Source organism: Nelumbo lutea, chromosome 1 (assembly GCF_056320005.1).
Source record: "Nelumbo lutea isolate HS-2025 chromosome 1, American lotus-T2T, whole genome shotgun sequence".
NCBI lineage: Eukaryota > Viridiplantae > Streptophyta > Magnoliopsida > Proteales > Nelumbonaceae > Nelumbo > Nelumbo lutea.
Genome location: NC_142684.1, coordinates 121100115 through 121121649, shown reverse-complemented (window position 1 = coordinate 121121649; position 21535 = coordinate 121100115). Strand labels below are relative to the sequence as shown.

Below are 21535 nucleotides of genomic sequence, written 5' to 3'. Positions count from 1 at the left end.
CAAGCTAACACTAAATCAAAAATACACAAGTAAAAGAAGACAAACCCAGCTGCTGCAGGCCTATATATGAGGAGGAGGAGGAGGAGGAAACCAAAGAGACCGCCAATCTATCTCCTGCAACGGGTGATCCTTGAACACCCTCTGGTGTAAGGATGAACAGGGCCTCTGGCCTTGTAGCAGTTGTGTGTGTAGTACGACCTTCCGGAGCGAGGTGGGCATGGGATCCGGTTGGCAGAGAGAGCACCGTACGAAATGTAGTAGTGAGTCGTCCTCCAGAACAGAGACCTCCGACCGATCCCACCGTCTACGTCTGCCTCCTCGCCAAACTCATCGTAGAACGGCATTGCCGACGGCCACTCGAGGGCCTCTGTCGTTAGCTGTAAGCTCGTCTCCTCAGTCTGAGCTCTAACACGTTGGCCACAAGTGGTGTACACCACATATAAACTTAGCAGTATCACAAACTTTGGTAAAGTTGAGGAAGCCATGGATGTCCTCCCCTCCCCAGCTTTCAGATCGAAAGCAGAAGATGGGATTGTGGGTTTTTTGGGGTGTTCACTGGCTTCCCTCTACTTTCTTTCCCCGTTTTGCAGAGATTAAGAGACACGCGTAATACAGAAGAAAGGACTAAGGAGGGGACAGAGACTCACATGCGCACATGTTAGGCTACAGCTGTGTCAGGGTCAGGGCAACAGCAACGAGAGGTTTCGAGTATCGCGCGTAACATTTCACTTCACATAGAGACAAAATGAAGTCTTAATCATGGCCCTTGGTTCAATCTTTAGATTGTACGAGGTAGTTTTTCATATTCAGATCAAACGGTTTGTAAGAGACTGAAGAATCATCTTGTGTACTTTATCAGAGATTTTTACCCTTCAGAAACCCATTTATCTCTATTCAGCGCCTAGGGTTACATGTAAATTATCCTTCGCACTCGTGGAGACGAGGACAAGTGAAGTGGGACAACACCTTTTTTTGTCTTGGGGTAGAACTCGGTCCAGATTGGCAGTGGGCCAGTGTATCTGGCTGGCTCCGGAGTGGACTTCACTCTTCACACTTCACAGACCCACTCAAATGAAGGAAGCTTGCCATTGCCATTGAAGCTATGATGCTTCAGCAGTGTCAGTGTGGCCCATGGGTTTATTTGTTTTCACACTTGAAAGTAATCCGAGGAGGCAATTCCTTTTGGTCGACCACCGTAACGAGAAGTAACTGCTGACTATCACCGGGTAGCGTCTTGTTGGTAGCAGAAGCAGATCCGGACTGACTCAGACCTCTCTCTCAGAAGAGCTGAATGGGGACTCTAAATTGGGCTTAAGTGCTCTTAACTAAATAAATAAACCTGGGCCAAGTTTGATATAAAGTATTAGCCCATGAGCCCAAGAAGAGATCAGTGAAGCAAGGCCAAGCCCACCTCACCTCATTTAAATAGCTAAGAAATCAAATTTTATGATGAAGCTTCTTAAAAGTGGCCCAGTCAGACGCAGCTTATAAAAGTTAAAGCCCTCCCAAACGGGCTCAAAACTCCACTTAGGCCAAGTAACGATAGAGCTCCTTTTAGACAAAAAAGTTCCCAGACACCCTCCTCCCACTCTTTGACATAGGATGGACAAGAAAATATCGAGCAAATTAATTCTGTGAATAAAGTATGAATATCCCAGGAGTATAGTAAAGATTATTTAAAAATATATTTTGGGTTATGCTCGAGAAATACATGAATATTGTGGATGGTTAGGATAGGAATGTAAATCCCACAGATATATCGATGACAATAAACCTAAGGCGTATTTATATGAAATTCCTTAGTGTATAAAAGCTACATATTTTAATGGTTAAATGAAGTATGTATGAACAATTAGGCTCAGTACAGATTCAAAAATGTACACTGTAAATACATACAAAATATACAAGATTTTGTACTCTATATTTGCATTCCTTCCAAACTGAGTCTTAGGGTACGTTTGGAAACGATGCAAATAAGTGTGACTGTAAAATGTAATGTAAAACAGTTCATATAAATTGCAAAACTGGGTTAATTTTGCATTGACAAATTTATCTTCTTACCAAACAGACTTTTAACTGTAATGGATGCAATAAGTTCTAATAAAGCATATGCTTTTTTTATCAAAAGTCCACTTTAATGCAAATTTATTTATTTTTAATTGTACTTTTACATCTTATTATCAATGTAAATATGCATTGATCTTTTATTTATCAATGCATAAATATAATATTACCAAATACAGACAAAAATGAACCAGAATATAAATTTACCCTGAACCGGAATTTACATTCTATTTACATCATTTCCAAACACAGCCTTAGAAGAAATTGAAGAGACGTTGGAAATTGGAGAAACGTTGGAAAATATTATCTCACATAGAAAACCAATATAAATCTCGTTAATACTTCAAAAATTATAATTTTTAGAGATTTAATTGATACGTTCTCTCTTTATTTTTTTTAATTTGATGATTATACGCCAATAAGCCAATAAAAACCGATTCTCATCAACACAATACAATAAAAAATCTGATGCCCAGTGGCATAGTTGGAATTGCATCCCTTGAAAATCTGATATTATAAATGCTATGCCCAGCCGCATCGTATAGATTAGAGAGAGAGAGGGGCTGGTCTCAGAAGGCACAACAGAACAATACTTGGCGTAGGCTCGAAAAGCAAGACCTATGTGATAGGAGATTCTAGAGAATAGAATGGCCATACTAGTTCTTAAACATCTGTAATTCGTCCCAACTCCAAAGATTCACAAGTACAAATATGTAGAGGGCAAAACCTTATATTTTGTATTTTTTTGTATAAATTTGTACTGTACATATTTGTATTTGTACTCTTTCCAAACTAAGCTTAAGTGTTATTTGGAAGGTTAATAATAAGGTTATGTTTGTGAATTGTTCTGACAGTCCAACGCAGAATCCTTGACCACCATGGAATGGGAGAGATCACGAAACTAAAGCCTGATCCAATAGAGCCACCACCAAGAAGTTATGAAATTAATGGCGAGTCTTAAAACTTCCAGGAAGAAGGGACTGGAATACTTATTGAAACACCAGAGAGGAAGTATCTCGGTTGACCTAGGTGAATCGCTTGCCATTTAGTTGGGCACAGTTGAACCTGCAACCAGTGGCGTCAATCAGGTCGAACTCAGATGTGAGTACAAGGTCATCATTTTAGCAAGCTGAAGAACTCAAGATCCTATTTTATGTTAATAGGCTCTATAACCGTTCCTGGAGGTTAAGCTAATGTTTACTTGTAGGTTGTGTCTACATGATAGCTCTAAATGGAAAAGTAGGTTCTTCTACCTTGGTCTCATGAGAAACTTTCTTATTGACTGCTGAACGATGTTGACAAGGACCATTAAAGATCTTAACAAGTCCTGCTACCCAGTCATAAACCTGGAGATGCAATTGTGAAGGTACATGGCAACAGATATGGTCTTAAACCATTTTTGCTTATGGCAGAATTCTATTAAGATTCAAGGTGCCATTTGGAAGAACATAACTGAATAGTTGTATACACGTAACACCCTTGAGTATATATTATTAAAATCTGTAGTCCATTATGATCATGACAAGGTCTCGATGGTAGGTTTCCACCAGGACTGGGTGGGTGAGCAACAAAACCGAAATGGAATTGGGTAATGTGAACTTTAGACAAGATTGCCAATGCTTGTTGGAAGAGCAGTCTGCAATATTTGGGAGCTACAAAAGCCTGTTTGTGTGATGTCCCACCCCATGGTGCAACCTCTAATATTCAGCTGCAAAAGCCATTGAATCTTATTTCTGGGACAGAAAAAATGGTCGATGTTCAGCAATTAAAATCACTTGGGGCAATTCCAATAAATGGTGGCCTAAAGAGCTATTGTGGACTTGGAATCTGAAGTTGTGATTTAAGCAAGAAAGGAGAAAAGTCCTACTTTGCAGAATATGGTGGGAAAAAGGGAAATTAAGGATCTAAATTATGAGAGGAAGAGATTCAGGTCTGAAATAAAGAACGAGAAGAGAAATTACACTAGAGAGAGAGAAGAAGATAACACTAGGAAACTTATCCAAAATAAATTCCAACCAATTTAAAACTAAGGTAACCCATAAGGACAATAAGGATTCTAGCTTCTAAAATTGACACCCTATCAGTAAAATGACCATAACTCCCTCAAAATACGTCAGGTTTACAAGAGATTAGTTTTATCGGATAGGTAACTCAACTACCTATCCAGTGACACCAAAAACATGAAAACAGAACAAATTGATACTTTAAATTTACTAATTACTGACATTATTCCTAAGAAACTAGCAAACCATAAAATAAATCAGAAAAGACTCAAAAAATTACAAAATTGCAATTGGTTCAACAATACCAAGAATCTTGATTTCTCCTTCTATGGAACTTTTCCCTGCTTCCATGCCTGCATTATAAGGCCAATATATAGATCCTTGTTATTCTGAACAATCCAGCTCATTTTGATCCCCAAAAGAAAAATACAAATAATAACCGGCCCAGTTAAACTGTTACTATTGCAATATTGCATGAGCTTTCAAGAATAAAAGTGAGTAACTTTGTCAAAATTTCATTCACAAAACTAAACCACTAGTACCCAGAGGAAGCAAAGCAGTAGATGAATTACAGATCGAACACCAATCTTCTTTCAGCAAGATTTACCAATTTGGTGATGGAAGGTGAATGAGTTCAATTTAGTTGAGACAACAAGGTAATAGGCACCTCTCTTTCCTTTCTGCCAATAATTTCATGTTGGCAAAGACTGAGCAACTATTATTGCTATGAGAACATGAATTAGCTCAAAGAGGATGTCATTTAACTTTAATTACATGTCTGTCAACCAAATAAGAAAATAGACAACAATGAAGTATCAAATCAATTCTCAGCCTCAGTTTCAAATTTTCAATGAGAAAAAAAGAGCCAACATTGGTCAGAGTGATCAACTATGTACTTGTTAACAGAGGATGGTCTACATAGAAATAGAATTCAATTCAGATTACAAGGAGACAAAGTTGACAGTGTACAGTGTAGTAAGTAGTCTCCAAGGGATGAATATGGGTATAAAATGAAAGGCCAGTCAATCCCGCCCAAAAAATAAGTATATTAGAGCGACATCCTTACAGGATGACACCTCTAGTAAGTATAAGCGTATAAAATGTACTAACTGTTAAACAATCACCCAACTGAAAAATCAAGAAAACCTTACAGGCCAGCATGCACCATGGCAACCTTAGGACAGAAGCTTCTCGATGGCTTCCACGTAAGTCTCCTTGTACAGGGTACCAACAAAAGAGTATTGTTTTTCTCCATTCTTGAACAGCAAAACCACAGGAACCGCGTTGATGCCATGCTCGTCAGCAACTGGCATGTCACGATCTGTATCAAGTATATAGCATTTGATTCTTCCAGCATACTCTTCTGCAATCTCATCAACTACCCGTTGCACCATCCTGCAGGGACCACACCAACTGGCAAAGAATTCCACAAGGACAGGAATATCACTTTTCAGAACTAATTCATCCCATGAATTTTGAGTAACCACCGCTGCTGCAAATATACATCACAGAGTCTCAATGGGCCATCCAATGACATAACAAGTAAATCTAAAACCTCTACTTAGTCATGTTAGTTAGAAAAGCAGGGAAAATAACTAACTTCTTTTTTTTCCATTGGTAAAAAAAAAAAAAAAATCAACTTTGAATAAGCATCAATCATATACCTCCATTTCTTTCGTCTATCAAATTTTAAAGTAGCAGAAAGCAACAATATTAACTCTGGTTTCAACTTCGCCCCTTTCACCTAACAATTTATTTATACCCTTACTTTAATACATGGTGCAACTATAACTATAAGAGGAGAAAAAGGGAAGAAAGAAAACAAAGAATCTCAGAAGATGCACATTCCAGCCCATGGAATCTAAGAGATCATATCTATGAATAAGCATGTAAACAACACTAATCTCAAAACATTAAAGAAAATAACGAAACCCAAATTTAACAGCTAACAGCTCAAAATGCTGTAAGAAAAGGAAGCTCAAATCCCTTGTGAGTTCATTCCCATCTAGCATTCAATTGCACAAGAGAAAATAAAGTTGAACAGAAAAGGGAAAAAAGGTAAATGAAATAAAAAGATATCTGTTCATGGAAAGTTACTTCCGTAATTGCAAAGGCAGAACGCCTTAAAGGACCGAGTTGGATTCTTCTTCAAAGATGAAAACCTGTATCGACCCAAAGAGACTCGATCCCCCGTCACTTTTCTAGATTGCGAGGGAAAGGTACCATAGTTTCGGAGTGGGGTTCCGTGCAATTGTTGACAAAACGACGAAGAGCGGACTTGATTCCTTATGAGGGGTGAACAAGATAGAGAGAGTGGCGCACTATTGCCGATCGCCATTAACGAGAACAAGGAAGGAGAAACGTGTGGATTTCAGTTTACTGACGACAAATAAGCAGTTTTCTTGGAGGCTTGGAGCAGAGCAAAGAAAAAAAAAATGAGGCAGAGGCGTTTTTGGGGGGTCGTTAAAAAGGAAAGGAGAGAGAAGGTGCATTTTAATTACGAAAACGCCCTCTAAATATTGAACACCTGTCGCCTTAGTAGCTAAGCTAGTTATAAAGGACAAGTTGGGCATTTAATTGAAACTAAATGGACTCATTTTAAATGCTCTACGAGTCTACGGCGAGTTCGGATGGGGTCTCCATAGAGCGCGCCCCACAGCCCATCACTCTCATGCATTGGGAGCATCTCCCGTGCAATCGTGGGAGATGATCTCAATTCACACGGGAGAGATGGGCAATCGGGCGTCTGTTGGGCGCGCTTAGTGGGGAGCCCATCCTGTCTCTTCTACGGCACATATAAGTGATTGTATAACTGTCTCACCGGATGGAGTTCACATCTGCCCCCACCGAAGAGATCGGCTTCCATCATGGCAAACCTATACTAACTCTCCCCATAAAATAAAGTACATAGACTCGAGATGGTTATTCGAGTTCGGCTCGATTCAAAGCTTACAAGTTCGAACTCTAGTCAGTTTGAGCTTGACTACAAGTTTTTTTTTTTTAAATAAAAATTATATATATAAAAGTATTTTTTATTTTATGTACAATAAAATATGAACTATAAAAATTATTCATTATTTTATATATAAAAATAAAAATATATATATATATAAAGTGCTTTTATTTTATATACAAAAAAAAGAATTATAAAAACTATTTACTATTATACATAAAAAATAAAAATATTATATAAAAAATATTATATATAATAAAATTTATTTATTTTATGGGTAAAATATAAAAACCTACCCTAAAGTTTCTGACAATCATAAAAATCTCCCCTTTAGTTTCACTTTAATAAAATCCTCTCCTAAATTTTAAAATAAAAATTCAATAAAAATTTCCCTTCTGTCACTAATCCAATGAAAAATGTTAGACCAATGCATCGATTTTTTCCAAATACCCATTTTACCCTAAAAAAATCGACAACACACCCGAAACCTCTACCGTATTTTCGTTCTACTCAAATAATGCAGTTCTTCCCGATGGCCACCAGAACAACAACCCTCTCTCCTCCTGCTCTTAGTCGGGGTCACCGATGCACACAAATGTCACCTGCATCCTAGCAAAGTACCCCGAATTCTCCATCTTCAATCAATACTTAGTTGTCACTCAACTCGTCGTAGAGATCAACCAACGCAAGACCATTACTGTCTGCGTAGTCTACAATGGCGACATGTCAGACCTGTCCAAACACCATTCCATTTACACCATCAAATTATCAAAAGTGTCCTATCCCTTCATGTTCTTCTTGATAATTTTAGTAAATAGAAGTAGCATCAAATGACAAATGGTACGGTCTTGACTACCACCATGTTCCAAGCCACTGGCCATTGGCCACTGGCTCCGCCCCCAACTCTTCTAGCTTTGTCAACATCACCAATCTCAAAGACAATAAGGTTGCTTTGGAGCCGAATCCAACCACGGCAAGGTCATGGCATCCACTGAAGACGAAGCCCCCACTCCAGTCCCCAACCAGCTAAACCTCACATCTCTAATGTCAAAGCAAGGTTGTAAGGTTTTCGCGGATACGCTAGTGGCTTCCAAAGCTGAGTAGACATTTGACAACAACATTGAAGGAGGGTTAACGGTGTTCTACCCACTAACCAGGTGTTTAAGGACTTCATGCTCAAATACAAGAACCTAACAGGAGATGGGAAGAATTTATTGTTGTTGTATCATAGAATTCCTGTTTACCATTCCATGGAAATGTTGAGGTCGAAGAATGGAGTTGTGAACACGATAGTAATAGGTGGTGCCAATAAGTATGATTCCACAATTCAAAATGACGCATGAGCTGGTAAAATTGGAGAAGATCATGGCAGCCAAGATAATGAGGACATTGCTAGACCAGCATCCTTTAGCGATTTACACGATTGACAAAGTGTTGTTACTCAAGGAGTTATTCAAGGCTTCGCCAATGCCAGTGCCAACGCTAGCTCCAACACCGACGCCTATGGTTGCTAAGTCTCCCAAGGCACCGAAGCATGTGTCACCATCGATACCAGAGTCCATGTCTCAAAATGGTGAACTGTTTGATCAAACTGTGGCTGATGACAACAATGTTGTTAGATTTAACATTGAGAGATGGACAATAGTAGTTTTGGATGTGTTGTTGCCAACTTGGCTAGGGTAAAATGGGTATTTGAAAATATTAGGGGAGGATTTTGTTAAAGTGAAACTAAAGGGGAGGTTTCTATGATTTTCAAAAACTTCAGGGGAGGTTTTTGTATTTTACCCTTATTTTATATATATATGTATGTATGTATGTATATGTATGTATGCGTACATGCATGTATGCATGTACGTACGTACGTATGTATGCATGTGTGTGTACATAATAAAAAAATATTTATTTATTATACTAGGCTCGCGAGCCAAGCTTCATTGGGCTCAAGCTCGACTTGATTAGCAAACGAGCCTATGTATCAGGCTCAAGCTCGTGAGAAGCTCAGCTCATGGCCACCCCTGCACATAAGTATAGAGATATTCTCAATGCAAGGCAGCAAAGGATACTCAAACGGGCTTTGCCCTGACTAAAGTCGATACACGGTTGGGATGTGTTGTGGAATGATTTTGCAGGCACGTTTTGTGAGAGGTAGACGCGAATTCCACTAGATGTGGGCTCCATATTGATGTGTTTACTCATGATTGGTCACATAGTTAGTAACTCAGTATGCATATTTGTATTTGCATAAGATTTGAACTCGCATAATGGCATAAGTATAGTATACACGGGGTTTTTTAAGGTTACAAATAAGTCAGATCATATTTGATTCAAATTCTAATTTGATCCAGTAAGAGTCGGATTTGGATACACTCATTGATCCTAATAAAACAAATCAAATCAGAAAAATATTAACTAAATGGATCAAATTAGTATAATTCCCAATCAAACTTGTCACCACCTAATCAGATCTTCTATTTATGAAATATTATATATTATATGTGGATATTCTATATGTACATATATATATATATATATATATATATATATATATATATATATATATATATATAATATTATAATTATAATATATTATTCTATTATATAAATAATATTATATTATATTATATTATATCATCATTTTTTTTATTACAATCCAAATTGAATCAAATTCAAATTAGATATCTGATAAGATATTCAAATTCAAATTTGAATCATAATCTTGGAAATCTAATGGATTCTTATCGAATTCATATTGGTCCGATTTCTTATCGAATCGGATCAAAGATACCCTTTACCAAATCTAATCCAACCCATTTGTAGCCCTAGATTTTTTAGAAGGCCCCTTAAAGCTACAAGGGTACAAGGGTGGGTGGAGGGACCAACTTGCACCTATTTCATTGAAATCTCTTGCTTGGATTTTTTTCCTTTTTCTTTTTTTTTTTTCTTTTAAGTGCTAGAGTTTTTTCCTTGTTAAATCCTATGTGAGAAGTACTAGTAGAGGTGCTTAGGAAAAACAGAAACATTGAACCAAATCGAGTAATCAAAATAGAAAAATCTAGTTAGTCAAATCAATCGATATATGTATATATAATATTTATAATATATAGTATTTAATTTTGTACTTTTCAAAAACTGAAAGTATCGGTTCAGTCTTAAGTATGTACTAACCAAACCATGGGCACCCTAAGTAGTAACTAGAGGTCTAAATGGTAGGGGTACTCACGGTTCAATTAACCAAATCATGGGGCATTTTTTGCAACCGAACCGATTGGGGTGTATTGGACGAATCGATACCCTTTTTTTTGCTTTTTTTTTTCTCTGAAACTGGTTCAGGGGGCTGGTTTAGGACTCCTCCACCCCCTCAATCGGCTAGACCCCTGATACGGACCGATATGTGTCGATACTTTGAACCTTGGGAAAAAATGGCTTTCCTCCCTATATATAAGTGTCATGTAATGCAAGAATTATATTATCATTCAAAATTCCATTCTTAATTCCACCATTATTACAAATGATGCTTGCATTGCATTCCTTAAAAGGGAGGAAGGTCAATTATTCTATGCCTATATTTCTTAGGCCCAATGGCTTGAGAGAGACTTAAATGTATTGGATCTAGGCCAATCCAAGGTTTGGAATTTTGATACGTATTGGACTATATCAGCCAATACGTATCGTATCAGGAGCCTCTCGACACGCCCCCTACAGGGGGTGTTTCAGGGTTTAACCCAGTTCAAGGGTAGAAGGGCCTTAGATCGACCCCTCTGAACTAAATTCACAAAGAAAATAAAAGAATAGCAAGGGCCGATACAACTCGATATGACATTATCATCATATCAGGTTGTATCGATATTTTGAACCTTGGGCCAATCACAAAAACTTATGGGCTAGATTGAGTTAGGAACAATCACACCAAGTTTTTTAGCCATTAAAGCATTTTTTTCGGCATCCATTCCATTTCTTAAAAAAATGGTCCCAATTCAACACCACATCACATTTTTTTTGGTAGCCATTAAAGCAATTTTTTAGCAATGCCTTGAAATTTTGGAGAAACGATAATCTTAGAAACATCAAAATGACAATTCTTGCCTCATCCTTGCATTGCTAAACATGGTTTGCTGACTTGGTATTAGTGTAACACCTAAAAAAGGGTCCAAATCTTTTAATTGTTAGTACCTTTGTCTTGCTAGCAATAATAATTCAAAAAAAAAAAAAAAAAAAGCATAACAAACCTCTTCAACCTAGAGGTGTAAATTGGGTTGTGCCAGGCCCGGCACAATGGTCCGGGCTGTGCTAAGTAGTCGGTCGCGCTCATCACGCCTAATTAGATTTTTTGGGGGTTTTTTATAGAAATACCCCCCAACAAATATAAGCAACTATATAAGGGGGTATTTATGTATTTTGATTTTGGAGGGAAAAAGAATGACATAAATGCCCCCAAATAACTATATTATAGCTAGTTTGGGGGCATTTTGGGTAAAGTGATAAATAACTTTACAATAACCAAAATACCCCTCCCAACAATTAAAAAATGACTTTTTTTAGGGTATTTTGGGTAATTGAATTATTTCAATTCCTATAAATAGCCCTATCCTCCACCATTCTCATTGCACTAGTTCTCATACTCTCTCAAGTCTCAATTTCTCAATCTCTCATACATTCTTTGATTCTCCAATTCTCAACTTTATTGAAGTTTTAACAAGAATGCTTGCTCAACAGCTGAAGTATCTCAAGTTAGAAATTTGAGAGGCTTGGACTCTTGGAGTTGAAAGGCTTCAACCATTGAAATTTTGAATCGGCAATCTGAGTAAGTGTAATTAAATTAATTTTTATTTTTTTCAGAATTTTAAAAAAATTACCAGCTCCTTTTGAAACCAATTCCCCAACATGTTCAATGTTGACAATATTCAGTTGCAGCATGATAGTGTTAGCACCAATATGGATGCTATTGATATTGATGGAACTTTCACCCTAGTACTGATACTAGGAGAAAGAAAAAGGCCACTAAGTTGATTAGCCAAATTTGGAAAATATTTAAAGTATAGGAGGTTCAAGGGAAGAGAAAAAGAGTTGTTTGCCAAAAATGTAGGAAAGACTTAAGCTATTGTAGCAAGGGTGGTACTGGCCATTTGGGCAGACATTTGCTCACCATGAGGAAGAAGAAGACGAAGGGAGAGAAACAACACAAACACAAATTGGGCGGGGGTGTTTTGGTACTTTTAAAAATTCTTAAGAAAAAAATGAGGCAAGAATCAGCAAAATGCATTATACATGCTAATTGCTGAACAACCATTTTTGTTAGCTGAAGATACTAAACTTCTGGTATTTTGACTTCTAAATTTAACATAAGTTATATTTGTGTTACCGATCATTTTATGAGAGATTACGCATTGCCCCTTCCCCATGGGGGGTGAGGTCTTTATATGCTGGAGTCCTCGCGGGCTTAGTGGAGTAGTTCCTGGATCCCCGCTGTGATGGGATCCATTTTCGTGTTAGTTGGGGATAGCGCCACCAACTAATAAGGTTGCCCATTCCCGCCTGAATCAAGGAGTGGGTGAGATAATATAACCGTTACAAGGTACGATCCCGTAAGACGTAGGGTACGATGGTGAGGTCCTTGGCATTACCATGCGGCAGTTGGCAAGCATCACCTGAACTCGCGTTCTTCATACTCGACTTGTTGTGGATGCCGAAGTGCCTTAGTACCGAGGTGATCTTGCACCAAGGTAGGCTTGTCCTGAGGTGGACTCTTTTTGAGGTGGTCCAATTGTCCGGGCTCGATCTGTAGCTGACTTGATACCGCTATCCTGGTCGTGATCTAGTACTGAGATGATCTTAGTTTGGGATGATCTTAACTCAAAGTAACTTTAGTTCGGGGTAACAGGGTACCCAATGTCGCTTTGTAGCGAACTGATCATGTTGAGTTGTCAATTATGTCGAGTCACGTCCACGTGTCGAATTGATCATGCTAAGTTGTCACTTATGTCGAGTCATGTCCACGTGTCTCCCTGTTACAAGGTCGGACCAAATTATCCTTCATCAATGTGTATGTCACATCTTAAATTTATGTACTCAAGATGATTTAAATATTATTTCTACTCATATTTTTAAAATTAAAAATTATATATATATATATATATATTAAAAGTTCTCAAAAAAAAAATAAGAATTTAAATATTTATATCAAAATTATGGTTTAAAATAGAAACATTTTATATTTGATGTTAAATATAGGTGAAATTCTATGATGACTATAGAACCGGACCAGATCGATAGAATATGATCCCCCTTCCTTTTCACTCCAAACCAATTGCGTTGAGATCTTCAATCATAACCGGATTGACTCATTCCACCATAACCACAATTCACCACTTCTACCTATAGACTCAACAACATGAAAATTAAAATGATGCAACCTTCTAAAACTTTTTTTTTATTTTTATTTTTCTTTACTACACTTTGTTTCAAAAAAATAAAATATGATATTGGGTTTAACATCATTGAGGAGTCTTTGGATATGTGTTGAATTGCTTGGGTGCCCTCCACTCCTTGGCAATTCCATGCAATGGCATTCGTTGTCATTGTGATGGAATTATAAGGTCTACCACCTCAGCCTTTCCATTTGTAGAATTCAAACTCAAATCAGTAGTAATGTGGGATGGGCCTAAGTTCCTGTCCTACCTCGGGTTAAGGCGCTCACTAGCAATCCGGATTTTCTACTAACCCCATTATGCTGCTTTTCCTGCTAACTTAATGGCATGGTGACAGTTGTCCCATTTTCATGTGACCTCAACATTAAGTGCAACAATTTACACGTGAGATATCTTCCCCTCCCACCCTCTCCCCCACCCCTTCTACCATTGCTAATACTTCTACAATAAAAGAAAAAAAAATACACAAAAGGAATACTTCTGGTCTAACAACTCAATCCCTCCCTATAGAATCCTACACAAGAGAGGTAGGCTTTGACAGATACTGCTGTAACACATTGAACCATTTGCAGTGGTGGTGATGGCGGTTGCTGGTGTTTCATGAAATTGCGTATCGAGTAAACTGCTCCGATAGGTTCGCCGTCGAGGTAGACCACCGGCAAGTTCTCACAGTTGCAAATCTCGATCATGAAGCCATCTGGGTCATGAAAGAACAACTTGTCCACGTATATTCCACCCTCCTCTACTCTTCTTTGCACGTACTTTATTCCCATCTCCTTCAACTTCCTCTCCACTACCGTCATGCTCTTGCACTGCACAGTTCACATCCAAACGTTAATTAAAACCCAATGAAGCATTCAGTGGTTTAGGTCATGACTCCTGAGGCAATGAGAATCAGCCTTTTCTTAGAACAGGGGAAAAAGAAAATCTTAAATCAAAGCTTAGTAATTAGCTAAGGGGACCAACAGAATCGCAGAACACACACAACACAGATATGACAGACATGGAATGCTTGCTTGTTATTTTAAAATCTATCTTATTTCTACATTTTTCAGCTTCCTTGGATTATTAATTACTTCATTTATGTCATCCACATTTTTATTTCATTTATTATTTTTACATAAGATGCAGCTAAGCTAGATTTCTTCTTGCTTGTATCCTTGGCCAAACCTGTAAATTAAAATAAGTTTCCTAATTAATTATAGAGAATAAAAAATTCAGCTCTCTCGTCTCTGAATTAATTAAGATAGTTGGAGAGAAGTAGAGAAGGAATTAACTGGAAAGAAATATGATTATCGTTGGCATTAATCTCGCTTTTCGTGGCAAGCGTTCTGGGTTCTCTGCTCGCAGAAGATGGATGCCAATTCCTATGGCTGTGTTTGGTTTGAAGGAAAATGTAAGGAAAGGAAGGGTAAGGCAGGGAAATTTATACAAGGTTTGTAAAGGTTTGTCCTATATTTCTCTTCCTTTCCCTAACTTTTCCTTCAAACCAAACATAGCCAGTGAATAGCCTAGGCATAAGAAAGATTGAAAGAAGATCCAAACAACAACAAAATTAATCAAACATCTGTTTTTTTTCTTTGTATTTTGATCGAATTTCCTAGGTGTAATTACCATGCTCCCTCGAAGTTGAGAGATTCAAGCCGCCTAACAGGAATGAACCCAAGTACATGTTAATAGAAATGTAGCGATTTCTCGACTGATCTTAAACAGAACCGAGACATGATTCAACGACCTAATTAAGATGAAGAGGTCCTCCCACCATATCTATATCCAACATCTTCAGATTCAACAAGATTATTGAAGGACATACAAAATCAATCTCTTTATTTCTGGTAAATATACAAATAAAATCAATCTCAACCATTGCCAAGAATCAGTTCAAAACTAAATCAATATTGACGCAAAGAAAAAAGTCAAACGTGAGTTGTTTGAAAGGGATTTAGACAAAGAAAAAGAAGAACCATATGGAATGGGAGTTTGCTTTTATAAGACAGAGAAGATAAAATATCTAACGAAAGCTGCCTATTATGAACTAGAAACACTATTATGAACTAGAAACAAGAGAAAAAGGAATTTACAATTGCCACCAAGCCATTGAGTTAGTAGGAAGGGCAATAGAATGGGGTTCGTAGGAAATCCGGACCGGCTCACTAGTGCAATGAGTCCCGGTCAAGGTCTCCCCTCTCTCTAGATTAAGTGGTCACATGTCTAACTTCCTTTCCCTCAAGCCTCTTGGTCTTTCTTCCCTTGCCATCTAAGGCCACCACGAGACATCCTTTGACACCTTGCATGCACGTAACTCCTCCAGAAAGATAGGTATCCCCCTCCCTCCTCATCCCAAGATCCTCTCCTCTCCATCTGTTCCCTTATGGTAATCATGCTTGGTTCGACATAAATCATGCCACAACTTTCCCTTCTTGCCTCTCTCTCTCTCTCCAACCTTCCAGAAATGTCCGTTGTCTTGCTAGAACCAACCACCCCTACCATCTTCGTACTGCTTGCCGGTCCTTATCACCCCTAAAGTTCCTTATCATAACATCTCCTTTACTACCTGTATATAGCACCACCAAGATAGGTTGGGCTACTCAAACACAAAGATCCCTATCTTGCTCTATAGATGAAGTTAATTCTAATCTCATATGTTAAGCGTAAGTTCTTACTCTATAGTTCCTCTCTTACCTCTAGAACTCTTTCCTCCTCAATCTTCTCTTCAAGGTCGGCCTTTATCGAACAAGTATCTGTCACATGTTCGGTTCTCTAATAGAAATGGTAGAACGGGGGGAGTTTTTCATATTTGAATGTGAGTGTTATTGTTTCACCACTTGAGAGTTTGTAAGAAGTAATCTTCAAAAGTGGTTCGTAGACGTCCATCGATGTTAGTACAATTGGTGGATCAGTCGGTGGCTCACCGAATTAACAAAACGGTGGCCCACCAAATTAAAATCGGTGGCCCACCGAGTGAGTCCACCTTTTGGATTACTTAGCGGTGAATACTTTTTTTCGAAAATTCTCATTATACCCCTCTATATAAGTATAAATAGGGTCCTTCGTCTGTTTTATTCATTCCATTGTCATTTCTTTGTATAGATTCTATAGTGTTGAGAGGAGTGTGGTGTTGGATATGGGTGAGGTTATGGTGAGGTTATTTTTATTATATATATATATTTGTTTATAGTGAAGAATGAAAACTCTCAACTGTTGCCTATGGATGCTGGCAATTGGCTAAATCACGTTAAATTTAGTGTTTTCTCTTCTTTCTTTTGTTTTCTTGTTACCTTCATTTGTTTTTTTTTTTTTTTTTTTTTTTTTTGTGCACATACAGACAAGGATTAGAGTATTGGTATCGGGTATCATATCGAACAACTTGGATACGGATACAGATACGCTTGGGAAATATATGGATACAAACAAAAAATATAAAAATGCTTGGATACACTAAGAAAATGCATATAAATTTAATAATTATATTAATAACTTCAAGTTTAATGTCAAAATAACTATAAATAACATATAAATACATAGGAATTGTATATTTTAATGGTATATCTAAAGAAATATATTATTATTGATATAACGGGATGTATAGATGTTATACAATTTTATTGATAATGCATCAATTTTTATTTTTATTGAGATCAAGGCACAAAAAATATGCAACCATTATATTTGAATTATTATATCAATTATTTTTATTTTACTATTTCAATTTTTAACATCAACAAAAAAATCAACTAAAAATTAATTTGAAAATGTTCAGTAAACAATACTTTCACTTTTGTAAACAATAAATATGTTTATATAAAGTGTAAATGAAATTTTGAATATGCATATCATATGCAAATTCATAAGTTTTAATTACTAAAATAATTATTCATTATTAATATTTTTTATTTTTATGAATTTTTTAAAATAAAAAATAATTTTTATTTAAATGTAGATTAGTGGATTTGATAGATTCAATTTATATTATATTCTCAAATATTTTGTAAACAATATTTTGTCTTTGTAATAGTAAATACATTGTTATTTAATGCATAAAGAATTCTAAGTATTAAAATAATTATTATATTAATAATATTTTTATTTGTATAAATATATTGAAATTAAAAACCATTTATATATATATGTGGATTTGATAAATTATTTATTTTATTGGTTTATAAAATAATAATTTTGAATATTATTATTGTTAATTTCTACTTTTCAATATACTATTTGTTTAGATTAAATGTAATAATTAAATTTAATAAAATAATTTATTTCATTTATTATCATGAAATGGAAAGTGGCTTGATGGTAATGATCCTTGCGGTCTTAGGCGCGACGCGACTCGGGTTTCAAGGATCGAATCATGTTAAAACCATTTTTTAGTGAAGGCTATGAAGCACTTCTTTGTATGATACGCGTGTTCGATACGCCTCTATATCGGTGCATATCGGCCGGTACACTACGATATGCTTTGATACAGTGGTGTATCGAACCGATACGCATGACTAACACGATACAGTGTCAGTCGTGGCGTATCCCATATCTTCCCCTATCGATACCGATACGATACACCCTATATCGGGCATATCGTGTCAATGTACATGGCATGCTTGAGCTCTACTCGGTTTGATATACCAAAATTCAACAGATCCAACTATGCAATCTAGAAGCTGAAGATGCATGTTGTGTTGGTGAAAGAAGATTGTGCAATTGGTTTAGAAGATTCAATTCTATTCAACGTGTTTGAGGAAACCACTACTAAAGGTTTATGGGACAAGTTGCGGAATCTCTACAAGGGGAAGTCAATGTACAACAAAATCTTTCTCCGACGATAACTCTACAACCTAAGGATGAAAGATGGAGCCTCTCTACAAGAACACTTGAATGAGTTTGTTATATGCCAGATTCTTGGGATAGTTTTAGGGTTGTTCATAAGAAAGCCCAAACCGACCAACCCAGACTAACCCAACTCGAGTCGGTCGGGTTTTCATCAACACGGGTCGATTTCGGGTTGTGCAAATTCCTAAACCGATTATTTGGGTCAGTTTTGGTTTTTACACAAGAAAACTGAAACCGACCTGAAACGAACCGACTTAGTTCCTAGTTCAAACATGAAGTTCCAAAGCCCATTAGGCCACCTAGTTTTTGAATGGTTGCAAGAAACTTTGGATTAGTGAATAGTGATTAATGAACAACTTTTGTGATTAATTTTTCATTTAAATTTTATCATAGGAGATGGCTGAAATAATGTTCAATTTATGACTGTTTTTAAAATTAGCAAGATTTTATCATAGGGATGAACTTAGAACCGAAACCGACCCAACCCGACTCAAACCAACCAGCTCGGTTTTGCTTAACACTGGGTCGGTTTCGGTTTCTATGTTAGGTAACCCGATCAGGTTGGGTAGGTTGGAAAAACCACAATAAATCGACCCAATCGACCCATGAACAGCCCTAGATAGTTTGATAATGTTTTTGAGCAATACTAAAAATCTATCATTAGAATCTACTATTTCTATATTGCTTATGGACGAATCTCGTAGAAAAGTTGGTGAGAGTTCTTTAGGTGATGCAATGATGGTACGAGGTAGATCGAATGAGATAAACAACTTAAACAAAAATCAATCGAGATCCAAGTCAAGAGGCAAAAGAAAAGGACTCAAGTGTTGGAATTGCAGCAAGAAGGGTCACCTTCAAAAAGATTGTAGGCAATCCAAAGCAGATTAAAATTGGCCCAACTCTGAAAAAGATCTAGCTTCAAATAATTCCCAAGGAAACATCGCAGAATAAAGCGATTCATTAGAAGATGGTGAGGTACCATCTATTGATTCATGTGAAAACTTAAAGCACAACTAGATATTAGATTTTGGTGATTCTTTCCATATGATTCCATGTAGAGATTGGTTCTACACATACCAATCGTACGATGGTAGGACTGTTTACATGGGCGACAACAACACATGTAAATTAGTGGGAGTTGGAGACGTCAGAATTACTATGTTTGATGACATCATTTGTACGATCTTTGGTGTACAACATGTTCCTGAACTGTGAAAAGGTCTCTTGTCACTAGGAAAGTTTGATGAGGACGGTTACAAGTTTTCTAGAGAAAAAGGCCAATTGAAGATCAATAAAGGAGCTATGGTGATTGCAAAGGGCATATTACAAGGAAATTTATACCACTTGGTCGGAGATACCATGGTGGGTGATGCCATCATTGCAAATGTTGTAACCGATTTTGTTATGATTTGATACTAAAGGTACTTCTTGATCAAAATCTACTTCTTGGTTTAAAATCTACTGATTTTAATTTCTATGAAAATTATTTATTTGGGAAACACCATAGAGCTAGTTTTCCCAAGTCAAAAGCTAGAAATAGAGAGGTATTAGATGTAATAAAAGGGAAAAAGAATGGGTGTATATAGAATCTCTTTGAGGTTCTTTATTCTTTGTCTCCTTTATTGATGATTTCTCTAGAAAAGTATGGGTGTATATGCTCCGAAGGAATATTGATACATTTTTCTATTCAAAGAAGTTCAAAGCTCTAGTTGAAAATCAAAAGGGAAAAAGAATTAAGTATTTGAGAACCGACAGTGAGAAGGAATATACCTCGAGTAAATTTAAAGATCGTTATAGTGAGCACGATATTGTTAAATGAATGAACCGTACACTTATGAATCGAGATAGAAGCATGTTAAGTGCAGTCGAACTGGAACAATGCTTTTACGTAGAAGCAATCAATACAACATGTTATCTAATAAATCGCTCTCCCACTATGGCACTTGATTGCAAAATTCCAGAAGATGTATGGTCAGGAAACCTTATTGATTATTCCTTCCTACATACCTTTGGTTGCGATGCTTTTGTTTGGAATCCTAAGGAATAGAGGACCAAGCTAGATGCAAGGTCCAAAAAGTGTATTTTTTCTTAGCTATGTAGAAGGCACAAAGGGGTATAGATTATGGGATTCTATTGCCCACAAGATAGTTATTAACTGAGATATTGTCTTCAATGAATATTCGATGCAGAAAGAAAATACACAATCAAACTCTAAGACAACAAAGAAAGTTGAAGTAGAATCTTTTCAAAAGATTCAAGAGAAACAAATTAATGCAATTGTTGATGAAACTAATGAAGAGCACGTTGAAAATTTTGAAGGAAATACTCATAATGATCAAGGTCGATCAAGGAGAGATACAAGACCTCTTATCTAGCTTCAGGATTATGTAACAACTTATGCTTGCATTATAAAAAAGCATGAACCTTGTTCATAGTAAGAAGCATGCAAATGTCCAAATGCTCGCCATTGGCAAGTGGCTATGGAAAAGGAAATGGAAGCTCTAAAGAAAAACAAAACTTGAGAGTTAGTCAAACTACCTAAGGATCGAAAGGCCATTAGTTGTAGATGAGTGTACAAACTCAAAAAGGACACTAGTAGAAATATCGAAAGATACAAAGCTCGACTATTTATAAAAGGATATACTTAGAAATCAGGTATCGACTATCCGTATTGTATTGAGTATGACTATAGTACTTGATTTGGAGTTGGAGCAGTTAGATGTTAAGACTGCATTTTTGCATGGTAGTCTTGAAGAAGAGTTATGACTCAACTTGAAGGTTTTGTCGAGAACGATAAAAATGATCCGGTTTATCCACTGGCCAAATCACTTTACGGTCTAAAATAGGTGCCATGGTGTTAGTATAAGTGGTTTGATTCCTTCATTGTGAGCTTGGGCTTTAGAAAATGTGAAGCAGATCATTGCGCCTATACATACTTTGGTAATGATTACTTCATCATTTTACTATTATATGTTGATGACATGTTAGTTGCAGGTACTGATAAAAAAAGTATCTCAACACTGAAAGCTCATCTAGCTAGAGAGTTTGACATGAAGGATCTGGGAGCGATTAATCAGATTCTTGAGATGATGATATATAGGAACATAAAGAACAATAAGTTTGGATAACTCAGAAGAGGTATGTTCAAAGGATCTTGTGCCGCTTCAACATGAAATAATCCAAACCAGTCAGTATCCCATTTCCTGTTGGTTACAAGTTGTCTTTAGAACAATCCCCTAGCACTGAAGCTACGAAAACAG

General features: G+C 36.8%; 1 protein-coding gene and 1 pseudogene across 2 annotated transcripts; one reads left to right on the top strand and one right to left on the bottom strand.

Annotated features, from left to right (window-relative positions):
• Nucleotides 1–4960: 4960 nt before the first annotated feature.
• LOC148877178 (uncharacterized) lies at nucleotides 4961–6532 on the bottom strand. Of its 2 annotated transcripts, none has more exons than XM_088982345.1 (2): nucleotides 6165–6532; nucleotides 4961–5559 (listed from the first exon to the last, which is right to left on the bottom strand). In XM_088982345.1, exons 1-2 carry the CDS (start codon nucleotides 6403–6405, stop codon nucleotides 5243–5245), a joined length of 558 nt encoding a protein of 185 aa, XP_088838471.1. In that variant the 5' UTR covers nucleotides 6406–6532; the 3' UTR covers nucleotides 4961–5242. The 2 variants fall into 2 exon arrangements, with proteins under 2 accessions (XP_088838471.1, XP_088838480.1); XM_088982354.1 differs by having other exon boundaries at nucleotides 4961–5556; nucleotides 6165–6512.
• A 1005-nt stretch (nucleotides 6533–7537) lies between these two features.
• LOC148877177 (fasciclin-like arabinogalactan protein 2 pseudogene) lies at nucleotides 7538–8703 on the top strand (annotated as a pseudogene).
• The last annotated feature ends 12832 nt before the right edge of the window (nucleotides 8704–21535 follow it).

Coding starts and splice junctions, on each gene's coding strand:
- LOC148877178 (XM_088982345.1), bottom strand. CDS start 6,405: ATGGCGATCGGCAATAGTGCGCCACTCTCTCTATCTTGTTCACCCCTC. Junction 5,560..6,164: donor CTGCCTTTGCAATTACGGAA/GTAACTTTCCAT, acceptor GTATATTTGCAG/CAGCGGTGGTTACTCAAAAT.